This window comes from Chinchilla lanigera, unplaced genomic scaffold (assembly GCF_000276665.1).
Source record: "Chinchilla lanigera isolate Chin_1 unplaced genomic scaffold, ChiLan1.0 scaffold00024, whole genome shotgun sequence".
NCBI lineage: Eukaryota > Metazoa > Chordata > Mammalia > Rodentia > Chinchillidae > Chinchilla > Chinchilla lanigera.
This window is the reverse complement of record NW_004955425.1, coordinates 9,075,105-9,088,974: the sequence shown is the minus strand read 5'-3', so window position 1 is coordinate 9,088,974 and position 13,870 is coordinate 9,075,105. Positions and strand designations below refer to the sequence as shown.

Sequence of the window (13,870 nt, the reverse complement as noted above, 5' to 3'; positions counted from 1 at the left end):
TTTTAAAACCATGCATGAGGGGCTGGGGATTTAGCTCAGCGGCAAAGCGCCTGCCTGGCAAGCGCAAGGTCGTGAGTTTGGTTCCCGGTACCGGAAAAAAACAAAAAAAAAACAAAAAAAAAAAAAAAAAAAACCATGCATGCATGAGAACAGCTGGGTCAAATAGAACCTGTAGTTCTAGTTTTTTGTGGAATCTTTACACTGATTGCCACAGCGGTGGTACCAGTCTTCACTCCTACAAACAGTGGAAAATGGTTCCTTTTTTCTCACAGCTTCGCCAGCATTTGTTATTGGTTGATTTCTTGATGACACTTGTTCTTTCTGGTGAGATGGAATCTCAGGGTTGTTTCATTTTGTATTTCTTAAATGACCAGTGATGCTGAACATTTTTTCACGTATTTATTTGCTGTTTGTACTTCTTCTGAGAAGTGTCTATTTACATTACATTCCCATTTTTGGATTGGGGCTTTAAATTTGATATATCTAATATATACCAATAAAATTAATTTTTAAAATCATGTATACACTTCTGTGAACTTAAAAATTCAATTTTAAGTGAAGCTCTTTTTTTGCCTTGTGACATTTGTAAGAAACTTAAGGATGTGTATTTAAATCTAATACTAATAGATGAGAGCTCTAAAAATCTAAATTGAAAATCCTATAAAATAGGGTATAAAATTTAATGCTGTGGTTATTTGTAATGAATTTTAGTAAAGTAACGTGAAAAGATGTAAGGAAAAAGTATGTTTTTGGCACTTGCTCCATAGAAAAATCATGAGAAGAAACTGAATCAAGCTTTACCTGCAGTACAAGTGCAGCATCTTACATGCACATAGGTTATATATCCATATTTATATTTTATAATACATATATGGACACTAAAATATTATCCAATATGTTGATAATTAGTAAAGATAGTAGATTTCGGGGCTGGGGATTCAGCTCAGCGGCAAAAGCGCCTGCTTGGCAAGTGCAAGGCCGTGAGTTCGGTTCCCGGTACCAGAGAAAAATCCAAAAAAAAAAAAAAAAAATAGTGGATTTCCACTCTTTTTTTTCAAATTTTGATAGCTAACCTTTTTAAACTAACTAATATGGGTAGGCTATTAGAAGATACAGGTTATAAGTATTATTTATATAATAAATGGAACACTGGAATTTCGAATAAGGTACAATCTTTAAGAATAAATTGAGTAAATTATATCTCTCAGTGATTTATATTCTTGGGTAGTATTACCCCTCGAATAAAACCACTGTCCCTCCTTTGTTTATTTAGAATTTTATGATTAAAAATGATCATTTTATAAAGCTTAGACCCCTATAGTCTTGTGAAGTTACTGGTTTGAATTTTCCAAGAATCCACCAAAGTTTTAAAAGAAGAGTGTCCAAGGCTAGCCTTGACTTACTTTGTCAGATGGCTCTATTAAAAGTATTTTGAGTTCCATCATTCTCATGTAATGTTTATGACTATTGATTATATATTTTAAATTTCTAAAATTAAATTCAGTACAGTAAAATGACTGCAGTAAGAGTAGTTCTTATGGGATTTTTTTTTTCCTTTTCTTCATTCTTGGATTTATCCTCATCAGTTTTATTTTATTCCATCTCACTTAGGGTGTTTATTTGTTTATCCATTCACCTGTCTAACCTAAGTATGCAAAAAACAAATTAGCACACAATTTAAAGGCATCTGTGAAGATACACTAAGAAGTTGTCATAGGCCAACAAGAGTTAACCCCCACAAGGACCACGTAAACTATTTTGGTTGAAACAAACTGCAGAAAGAGATGCCTTAGATCTCGTCGTGTCCTCTGAAGATGGTTAGTCTGTTTTTCATTTTATATATATGTTTTTTTTTTCTTTTTTTTTTTTTTTTTCTGTTACCGGGAATCAGACTCACGACCTCACACTTGCCAGGCAGGCTCTCCGCCGCTGAGCTAAATCCCCAGACCCTGTTATTTATTATAACAAGTACAACTGTAATAGAATAAATTTATGAAAAATGTTTTATCTCCTTATCATTCTGGAGGTTCCAGGACCTGGTGCTGGCATTAGTTCAGCTCTGGTGGGGATCTCATGGCACCACAGTAGGAGCAAGTATGGGAACAGAGATCACAGCCTGAGACGGGGGCCAGAGGGATTCAGAGGTCAGGTTCTGGCTTTTATCAAACTCACTGGGAGATGAGCTCAGAGACCACAGAGGGTTTTTGTTTTGTTGTGTTTGTTTTTATCTCTTCTGAGGTCACACCTACAGTGACCTAATGATCTTCCACTAACGTCTACCACCTCCCATCATCACACTAAGCATCAATCCTCCAGTATATGAAACTTTGGAGAACAAACAATGCCAAAACCATCACAAAAACACAAGTTACTTTTTACCATACCTAAAATTAGCTATAGCCTGACCACTTCTGTCCATGAATTTGAATTAAACTCATAATTTTTTTTAACAGCAGCTATAACTGCTGTGGTAGTGCACACCTACAGTACCGGCACTCGAGAGGCTGAGGCAGACGGATCACCACAAGTTTGAAGCCAATATGGTCCACATAGTGAGTCCCTTATGAACTCTGTAGTGAGACCCTGTCTCAAAAAAAAAAGTAAATATCTATCCACAATAAGATTTAAAGAAAATATAAATATATCCCACATAAATATAAGTATAAATATGTAGCAAATTATAAATATATTTTATTGCTTAAAAGAATATATGGAAATATATTTCTTCATAAGTGAATATATAACATAAATTTATATATGCATATATAAAAGGAAAAATACAAGATGATCTAGAAAGAGGGAATATATTTTTCCAGTACCATAAAATAAAAATAAAAAAGATGATTCATTAGGTCATCCTTTAGCATGATAACTGTTCTCCATAGCATAACCAACGTTTCTCAACATGCTGAAGAAGAAGGAATATTTCCAGTCAGTTAAGAAAATTCATATGTAGTGTGGTGAGGTATGATTATTTTGGAAAGGTTAATGTTTTCAACTTGATAATGAAGTTTTCCAGGAGAGAAAGTTTCTTTTATTCTAGCATGTGGGTGGCATATATTTCTCAAAAAGGAATATGGAGCAGTGACAGGTTTTATTTTCATAGCTCTATCTAGATTTTGCCAGAGATCTGATGCCCCAGGAGTTTACCTGAACAGCCTGGTGAAGGGCAGATTGTCTATGCACAGCCCTGACTTCACTGTGAGATGCTAGCTTGCTGTCTGGTGCAGTACTGCAGTGAGATTCGTTATCCCATTAATGACAGTGTGCACCAAGCTTTGATATCTCAAGAAAGTTAGTGACTTTTCACATAGCAGAGGCTAAAATCATACTTAACTTTGTCAAAAATGTATTTAAGGAGAGAATGCTGTGAGTTGGCCTTGGCTACTTTTCTCATATGTCATCAAGCCGTATGAGACAGGGAACAAAGATGAGAGTCTGAAAGGATGAGCTTTGTGTATTGTCAGGCGTTAGCATTATATTCAGAAGTGCGTGGCCAGGAAAGAGATTTGTATTCTTTCCAGAGAGGACTGAGAATCTGTGGTTAGGGCAGTAGATGCCATCTGGAAGGCTCTCCGCTAGGGCTGTTGAAATAGTTATGCTTTCCTTATGCAGTTCTTCTAAATTATGTTAACAGAAAACATGTTGTTTTCTTTCTCTCATCTTATTTATTGAATGCTAAGTATAACATGATAGCGTGTCTTTTGAATACTGGCTTACATTTTTCTGTCACTCAATACCTTTTGAAATATGCTATCTAGTGTATTTATGTTTATGATGTAAAATCTAGAATGTAAAATCCATGAGAGAAATGAAATTATTGTTTGATATTTTCAGCTGGCTAGAAGAATTAAAGCACCCTCTATGAGCGCTTCTAGGTTCCGTGAACATTTTTAGAGCGTGAAAGACAAGATAAATAGAAATGAGCTTCATTTTTAGAGAACAAAAATGATAAGAAGTTTGAAATTTCTATATTCTGTATTCAGTAATTGTAGTGGAGTATTTTTAAGCATCAGGTAACTATATGAAAGGTTAAATGTGGAAGGCAAACCTCTTACCTGTAGCAACAGTGAGATACCTACGTTCCCCTCCAATAGTTGAACATTATTTGAAGGTTATTTCCAAGTCAATATAATAAAACACATTTGTTAGTTACACCAGAGTATAAAATGCACCAATTAAATTACTCCTGAAAAGTAAATACAACCAATTTATAGGTCACCCTTAACCTTTTTAGAAATAATTGTGCACTAGGTTTCTGGAGAATAACGTTACTAGTCAAGGAGGTTTACAGAGAAAATTTATCATTAAGTGATATAACAAAAATCTGAGATGGGATTTATTTTTTAAAAAGTTATAGCACCACATTGGAGGTGCTGTTTGGATTATTTTACATTTACCTAAATAATTTAAAAAGTTAATGGGTTCATTTCCTGTGAAAGAATATTTTCTTTCAATTGAAAGAATATTTTCTTTCAACTCTAGATATGGTAAAACTAAAAATGTGAATGCTTACATCTAAAGCATTTTATCTATTGTAATTTGCTTTATTAGAGAAATTCTGCTATAAAGTAGCTCCTTAGGTGAACGGCATACTGAGTGTAATAATGCTCATCCTGTGGTCTTTTGAGTGTGAAATCTCAGCGTCTTTCTGAGAGGTCCTTTTTATTGTATCATTTTTAGAAACAGTTTTTCTCTATGTTTTGGCTATCAGGCTGATATGGTGAGATATAGTTCTCTTTCAGGTTTCTGTCAGGTTTCTATAACTACTGAGTCTACTGAAGTGTTTAAATTACAGTAAAGCTAAAGCAGAAATAAATTAAACAGCTGAAAAAAATATAGAAATTATTCTTTTTCTCATTATTCAAAAACAAACAAATACAGCATATTCCCCAGGGTTACCCTATTCCTTCAGGTGGTGAAGTGTATATCTACTCTAAGAAAATAATTTGCACAACTTTTTATCATAGTGTTTTCCCAAATATAAATAATTCTGGAATAAAATTGTGTAGGATCTTAGATCAACCACTTCAAATTCTGGAGCTACAGCAGCAAAGCGTCTGCCTGGCAAGCGCAAGGTCGTGAGTTCGGTTCTCAGTACCGGAGAAAAAACCAAAAAAAAACCAAAAAAAAACAAAAAAAAAACAAATTCTGGAGCTAAAAGACAGACATTCACTTTAATAATTTTGAAATGATGAACTGTAAAGTTGTTTTCATCTTGAAGATTTTTAAATGAAACCAAATTGTTTTCAGTCAGAAATAAAGGAAAGTAACATCATTCCTGAAAAGCATAATATTCAAAATGGAAGTAGTAAAAGGGAAGTGAAGTTGGCATAGTTAAAATCCACAAAGGAACATGACTTTGTCCTTCTCTCTTTTGTTAAGATACAAAATTTTTCTTTATGTTTTTTAAATAATTGCCTGTTAGTGTTTTATCATTTTAGAAATATTTTACAATATTTTTTGTTGGTGCTATGCTTGAAAAAGAACTGTTGAAGGCATAATTTTAAAAAGTCTTCATGGACAGATAACCTTTTGAGAATGGACATGCAATGTCATTTTTAGAGTTTAGAAGACCAGCATAGTGGGCTATTTTAGGTCCTAAAACCTTCTGGACCATGTATCATCTCGGAAATTCTCCCATCCTTTGCTGTGACAGAATAAGCAAAATCTTAGACTCACAAACTAAAGATTTTTAGTCACATACTAGTTTGTAACTTGGAGCCAGAGACATTCTCTGTGAGCTTGGCATTCTCTCCACAGGGTGAGGATGATGATAACTTTATGACTTTTTAATGCACACTGAGAAAATATATGTTTAGGATCTTTAAAGAGTTGACAGACAATGTGTGAAGGACAATGTGGTGTGGTCAGTCCTTTTGAGGTGCTGTCCTGAGCCTGTGTTTATATTCACTTAATTTTTCAATACCCAAAACAATCTTATGAGGGAGGTATGGCTATATATCTATTTTAACGACCATTAAATGCTATTTAATTTCTTCAAAATCATATGAGAACTCAGTTAAAGATCTTGAATTTTTCAAGGAAAAAAATCTATATCCATTAGTACTAATGTTGTTTTTCTTTTTTCCTAAAGGAACAAATGAGTTTTTGTGGCATAAAGTGATGGGAATCTTCTATAATGGGGTATTCTTTGAACGGCATGTGTCTAGTAGTTATAAAAGCAAGATCCGAGCATCTTATAAGTTATAGAAAACAAATATTTGAGGGCCTGATCTATTTGGTTTTTTAAAATTTATTTTAAAAATAAAAGAAGGAAAACATTATCAAACAGACCTCCATTTACAAAATAACATAATAATACAAGCAATATTGAATTACAGACAAAGTGGTAGGAAATTAACAATGGTTGTTATATTATGTATTGATATCTTCAAAGTTGTTTCTCAGGAAGACAAATAGAGCCATGCAAGACTGATCAAATAAGTAATCATTATTTGTTACGTATAGATTCCATATTAAAACATATATGATCTAGTGTGGGGATCCATGACATTCAACACATTTAGCTCTCCTGTGTAAAAAAAAAATTGAGCTTCCATTTTAAATATAATTTTAGAATAGACTATATATCTTATATGTGCTTATGTATAAATAAATATAAAATGCATAAAATAAATATAGATGAATTACATTAAATACCAACAGAAGTAAAATAGTTCCTTCGTGTCCTCTAATAGACTTTATCCACAACTGCTATAGCAGAAAGAAGAGTTTTGGGCAGAAATAGAAACTGGAGGCCCTCAGACACCATTCGGACCTGCCAAAAGCACTTATTCTTATAAAGGGGACTACACAATCATCTGAACACTGGGCAATCACATGAAAATGTGGATGTCTGCCTTCTCCTGGAATATCAGTAGACCTGGCAATATTGGTTTCTCTTCCCACATGACAACCTTGGATAGAAGCTGATCACCAGCTGGTCTTTTTAGACAAATTCAGCACACTAAACTTTATCACAGCCTCCCCCATTCTTTTTGTCCATTTCGGCTGATTCATTTGGCATCCTCTCTAGTCATTTGAGTTTGGAAGCTCTGAATTAGAGAAACAGAGTTCAAATCCCTGTTCTGTTGCAGTCTATAATTGGGAAGATTTTGTGCAATTCTGTGTGAATAATATTCTAAATTTACAAAGAAATTGAGCACTACATTCTTTTAATAGATTTTATGGTGTGCTAACTGGCTGCTGATTTCTCAAGCAGTTCTTATTTTTTAACTTAGAAATTGCAAAGGAAGACAGAAGAATTTAAAGAAAATTCACTTAAACGCTTTCAAAGACAGATGTGGTAAAAACTGATGGCTTGTCCTTACTTTTTCTTGGCATACTTAAGTGAAACTTTGGTTACCAGAAATGAATCAGTATTTTAAAGATGAGTTTTTTTAATGTAAGGAAATTTTTCATTGATATTCTCACATAAGAAGCCAATATCTGGGTTACTATCTTAAATTTTTGATTAGCAGGTTTTACTTTAAAATTGATTTATTCTTTAGACAAGTATGGTAACTTGAACTGGTTAACAGTTTATTCATCCTGAGACAAATTTTAATGAAGATATGCTTCTAATGTTATCAGTACGTTCACTTCTCAAGCTACTTGCAAATTCAATAATAGAAAAGATGTCTTTCCTTAGAGACTACTTGTCTGCAAATTCATGTTGAGAAAGAGTTCCAATACATTAAACAAGTGTGTTGCTTTGTTAATGGATAGTGTGGCACAGGTAATTAACTATGATCATTAAGGCTCTTCTGTGCTGTGACAGTTTTATTTACCTATAGCAGACTAATGAACATGTCAAATGTTTCTTTCTATTTCAGATCAGGCTTGAGTAGAATTTGACAGAAGATGTTTCAACAGTTTCATCTCTGGAGAGTGTTAGCTTCAGGGATCATCATTGGCTCTCTCTCTGCAATCTGCTTGGGCCAGTATGACGATGGTAAGGCTGCTGTTAGTGTAACTTTTAGAGTTGGTCAGGATTTCTTATGTTTCGTTAGAAAAGAAACATCACAAACATTCACAATATTAATGTGTAGTTCATCTTTAGAGATTAGTACCTCTGTGAACTATTTTACTTTAACTAAAATAAGCTCATGAAAGTGATAACAACTGCAGTTTGTAGGGCTGGGGATTTAGCTCAGTGGCAAAGCGCCTGCCTGGCAAGCGCAAGGTCGTGAGTTCGGTTCCTGGTACCGGAGAAAAACCAAAAAAAAAAAAAAACAAAAAACAAACTGCAGTTTGTTTTTAAATAAAGTTCCACTATGGTTGAAAATCCAATACAAGACCTGTATATGAATACTCATTTTCACTAAACAGATGCATAATCACTATTAAAATATTAAATACTCCTGAAAAATCTTCAGGTATGCTCATATGTCTCAAATAAAGCTCTCAATACAAAAGATATCAAGATTTTCTGAGATAATATTTCTAAAGGTCAAAGTAAATGCCATAAGTGGTTTCAGTGCTAGCCCTTTTCCTTGGCATTGCATTAGTAAATACTCCACTACTTTACTCAGAGAGAATGAGGAAATATAAAGCAATTTTATTTGACTTTTTAAGTCATTCCCTGATAGTAAGCCAGTCCATTTGGAAAGACATTTGTCTTCAATCTCTGTAGGGAGATTTAACATATTATGTCTGTAATGACCCAAATGGGCCTTTATCAGGTATTTCAATATGAGAGGAAACGGTCCCTAATGCTGCATGTATATATATGTGTGTGTGTGTGTGTGTGTGTGCACGTGTGTAATATACTTTAAATTTAATAGAAGAAAAAACTGTGGGCAAATTTTTTTCCCTAAAATTTTGCTATTTAAGAAAACTTTTTTCCTTTTATTGCTTACACTAAATATTTGCTAGTTAGGGAACACAGACAATTGCGTATCTCTTAATTTTGTTTTCCCTTGATCTTGTTGCTTTTAGGTGTAGCAAAATATGTGAATTTCTTTTATACTTTACTTGATGAAACTGACTAATGGTGCTTTGATTAGTATGACTTTATTCAAATAGTGTGCAAGTTATGCATATTCTCAGTCTTACTAGTTGACAGCTTGTTATCCTTTACAATTTACAGAATAATCCACAGTATTATTTTAATAAGAACAGCAGGTTTATCCTCTGAACAGTCCTGTTAATTAGCACAAAGTTTACTTCAAGCACGTCTGAATTTTATGATCACATTTTTCCCATGTATGGAGATTGTGAATGTCCAGTGTAAAGCAAACCATAAAAAGAATTAATAAAAAAGTATATGTGAGTGAAGCAAAAAAGAGAACATGAGTTTATTTTAAAGAAAACATTTTAATTGAACTCTAGGAGTATATGAATAACCAGTGTGCTGGTATATCTTGCGTTTCATTGCCATTCTACTTTTGCTCATAGTTAGTGTTCATACTGAGTAGAGGGGTATTCTCTGTGTTGCTTCCAACATTATCAGTCTGCAAAGCATATATCTTTGCTACGGTATAGCTTATGAGAGGTAATAATTCGTGTTAAGCTGTAGTACTACTGATTGGTTTCCTTTATAAGCTCATTACACCTCTTGATCTTTTATAAATAGATATTTGCATAGCCTCTAATGTAAAATTATCAGGTAACTGTTGGTCATCACCTAGTTAATTTCTTGAAGTCCAGGGGATCTTCACACCTGCACACTGATAGTGTGTGGTAGGGCCTGGGATGCCCCTTAAAATAATTCATACCAGCCATGGAGCTGCAGGGTCACTTGTGGAGATTCCTGACGCAAATCTCACAATTATTGAAGGAGAGGACAGTGGTGGAAAAACTGAGCTTTGTATATTTTACAGAAAGTTCCTACTGTGTATCCATTGCAGTATTTCTTTCTTGCAGTACTTTTCTATTGTGCTTCCACAGCTACTAAAACTTTCTACTTCTTAGCTCTCCCAGTCCTAAGCTTTTTACTATTTTTAAGCTGCCTTCAATTACAGTCACTTTAGCATCACTCTTACCCAATTTCTCTGTTATGTGTGACTGAAATGGTTTTCATAGTTATTTTTCTCCTTTTCCCAAAAAATCTCCATAAAATTATGAGCTCAAGCTGCGCAAGACTGAAATCAGGCAAATCAAGACTAATACAACATAGCACGTTACTGGAATATAGGAAGTGAATATGTTTGAGCATACAGGTGTGTCAGTAGGTTGAAGAAGTCAAAAGAATTGTTACAAGTAGGATAGAAACATATGAGAAAAAACTAACTTAACAATATTTTGCCATAGATAACCCCCTGGCCGAATTATCCTGTTCTGACAGCTGACAGTGGGTTTACCTAAATTGTTACAAAGGTCAGGGAACAATGACAGAGAAATACGTTAAGCTTTCTGAAGACTATTAGTTTAGGTATGAAGGTATAGCACTGTGCTGGACTTTGCTAAGAATGGCTTTTTATGCTTTTCTGTGCACTTTCTTAAGAATAAAGTGATTAGAAGGAAAGTGAATACTGCTTGTTTAATAAATACTTTTTCTTAAAATGAAATATTCTAGTATTATCCAAAAGTACAAATCACTACAGAGAAAAACATATTTATAAATACCATTTTAATGGTGTAACAATAGCTTTCCTTGCAAAATTTTCCTAAACTTTTAAAAGAACTTCTGGATGAGAGAAACAGAGTTTGAATCCTTGTTCCGCTGTGATCTGTAATCAGGGTATTTTGTGCAATTCTATGTAAATGATACTCTTAATTTACAATGAGCCTAAGCATGTTGCTTAAGAGATTTGCTGGCGTGTCAACTGGGTCCTGACTATTCAATCACTTGTACTTGCTAACTTATTAAGTGCAAAGTAAGACATTGAAATTTATAGGAAATTAATACAAATGCTTTGAAAGACAAATGTGGTAGAACTAGATCTAACACATACTCACATGTATTATTAATTTATGTATAATTATATGCAGAAATGAATAGATAATACATATTTTAAACAAAAATAAAACCATGTATACAGTACATTATGCAAATTTATTTATCAAAATATACCTTTTTTTCTTTTTCCTTGTCTTCCCCTTCACTGATTCCATATTACAGGCTGTATCTTCATTCTAAGAAATTAATTTCAAGATTTATGTGTAACTGTCTTGCTTTCCTTTCCATACATGATAATTTTGTCTTCTTTTGGAAGCTTTATAAACACACACCCATACACATTTTTCTAAATTATATAACAAATCTGTCATTTAGAATGGGAGAACAATAAAGAACATTATTAATTGCAACACTGACTCCAGGAAAATTTCCCTGAAAAGTCTTACTTTGATTTGTAGGTTAAATCTTGTCTGTTCCTTTTTTGGGCCATATGCACATTGAGTTTTTTGTCTCTTCTTTTCTGAAGGTGTATAATATTATGGGTCCTTGTACTCTCAATGGACACTTTAGTTTTTACATAAAGTCTGAAGGACTTTTATTAGTCTTGTTTTTATTTTCCTGTAATTAGTTTCAAATATGTAAGAAACATCTCTGTTACAGCCTTGTACCTGGGGAGCACACATCAATAGCTCTTCTACATTTAAGTAACAGTAGCTCTTAAAGAATATATATATATATATATATATATATATATATATATATATATATTTCCTGGAATGGAAGAGATCTTAAGAAAAAAGAACTCATTTTTATGAGCAAATTAAATATTGTCTGAAAAAAATCATTTTGTTACCGTGCTGTACCAAGAAGGTTGACACAACTTTCATCCAAATTAACTAACTCATCATGTACAGGTACAAATTACCTAAGATCAATGTGATTGTGATGTATGTCTAAAGCATACTAATAAAATTGTGTTTAAAATTACTTATATTTAGAAGATTCTCTCCCTACTAACACACACACACATGCACATACACACTCACACGTTACTTACAAGGTATCTTTAAATGGAAAGCCAGGTACTGATATTTCAGGTGATCCCTTTTTCTTTTTGAGCCAGGGAACTGGAGCAAATGATCTGGATCAAGGTTCAAACAATGCAAAAAAGTTAATAATTATTCATAAGATGAATGCTGCCCTTGCAGTTTTAACAAGATGAATGATCTGAAACCTTTGGAAAATTATATTCTGATCCAGTAAAAAGGCAGAATTCATTTTAAATGTTCTTAAAAAATTGAAATTGAACATAAACAAATTATAATTTTATTTGGATCAGAATCATCAAGGACGCATACAGCTCATAATAGTGCCGCTTTCCTTAGCTAGGACCTTTCACTGTTGAATATCTATGCCTGTTGCAACCACTTCTCACTAACTCCTGTAAGCTGTGCAGTTTGGATTTTCATACAACTCTAATGAAACTGTACTCTCCAGGGCTTCCAATGACTACTGTCTTAGACAAGTCCTATAATTTTCTAGCATTTCTGTAAATTGATTTACCTCACTATCGATTTACCTTTCCTGCAACTTTCTCAAAAGAAACATTTCCTCCATGTCTGTCTATCAACCTTACTCCATTTTCTGGAAGTACTCTACTTTTACTTGTTCGGTGGTTTGGAGACTGTCCTACTTTTATTTCTGAATCTATGAAAAGCCACACTTTATAATAAAAATGTTTGGTTATTTTCTGAAAATTAAGCATGATACACTCCTTAGTAATTTTTTATCTTTTCTAACTTCATTTTCTGCAAATATGCAGACACTACACATATGATCACTTTGTTTCTGTGTTTCACATTTTTACTATCTACAAAACATTTAGTTAACACTTGATTGAATATCAAATGCTGGGGAAAATAAAAAATAATGCAGCCTCTGCATTCCATTACAATAAGGGAGATACTATGATGAGATGTATATAATAGGAGAATTATATGCACTGTGTTTTGCTGGAATACGCATAAAAAATCTACTGAGGAATTTATAACACAGAGAAAATGTTTACAGAAAGAATCTTGAGTGTCCAGTTGAGAAATTTAATTTCTGATTTATCAGAATGACAACTAGGTGTTCCAAGTTTTCTAAAAGCTCTGTATGCCTCTTGAATTTAAATTCCTGAGAATCCACTTTGAAGTTATCAATATGTAATACAACAACCATTGTTAATTTCCAAAATAAGTAAATAAATAAATAAATATATATATATATACAGCTATCTGTGCAGCACGGAAGATTCTACATTCCGTTTTATAATTTTGATCAGTTAAGTTTAGATAGTAATGTATCCAAAGATCACAAAATAGTTCGAACAGGATGTTTGTGATCACTACCCAGTTTTTAAACAATACATAATAGGAAAAGCTGGTACCTAAATTGTGCTAGTTGCTAAGTCATGTGGCCATGATGTAATCTTGCTGACCTCATGCAAGGAAAGTGCTACATATGGTTCTTCCTTCTCTCTTCTGCCAACACAGCTCATGTAGCCATATGATATGGAGGGCTGAGCCCTGACTGTTTACACTTCCCTCATCTCTGGTGCCTGAGAGTCTACATGAGGAGGATCTCTTTTTCCCCTGTTCCCATCTCCCTGGGATGGAGATGCACCATAAGACAGAAATAATACATTTTTCATTTGCACTGAAAGGCCAGGCTGCTTCTGAAGTTTTTCTACTGTAAGGGATTCAGCTTCCTCTTCCCAGTTACTATTAACCAAATAGGAAACCACTAATCTTAACTTCCAATTACAGTATTTTTTTTCCAACTTTCTTTCAAAAATTACTTCACCAACTACTGGCTAATGTCATATTATAACTTCCTCTATGCAGTGTTATTCATTTTCACTCTGTCTACACATACGATTTCCCAGGAATGGTAAACTACCAAATGTTGACTTGTACTACATTCTTTCTACTACTAAGATTTTCAATTTTCAACTCTTTATCTTCAAATTACTATAAATAG

At 33.4% G+C, this 13,870-nt stretch overlaps 1 protein-coding gene across 1 annotated transcript in view; it reads left to right on the top strand.

Moving 5' to 3' along the window:
• Nucleotides 1-13,870, top strand: part of Pcdh15 (protocadherin-related 15) — a 759,655-nt gene that overhangs the window by 114,203 nt on the left and 631,582 nt on the right. The window contains exon 2 of the mRNA XM_013514752.1: nucleotides 7,839-7,957. Coding sequence (XP_013370206.1) covers nucleotides 7,867-7,957 — 91 coding nt within the window. The 5' untranslated portion in view covers nucleotides 7,839-7,866. The remainder of the gene's footprint in view (nucleotides 1-7,838; nucleotides 7,958-13,870) is intronic.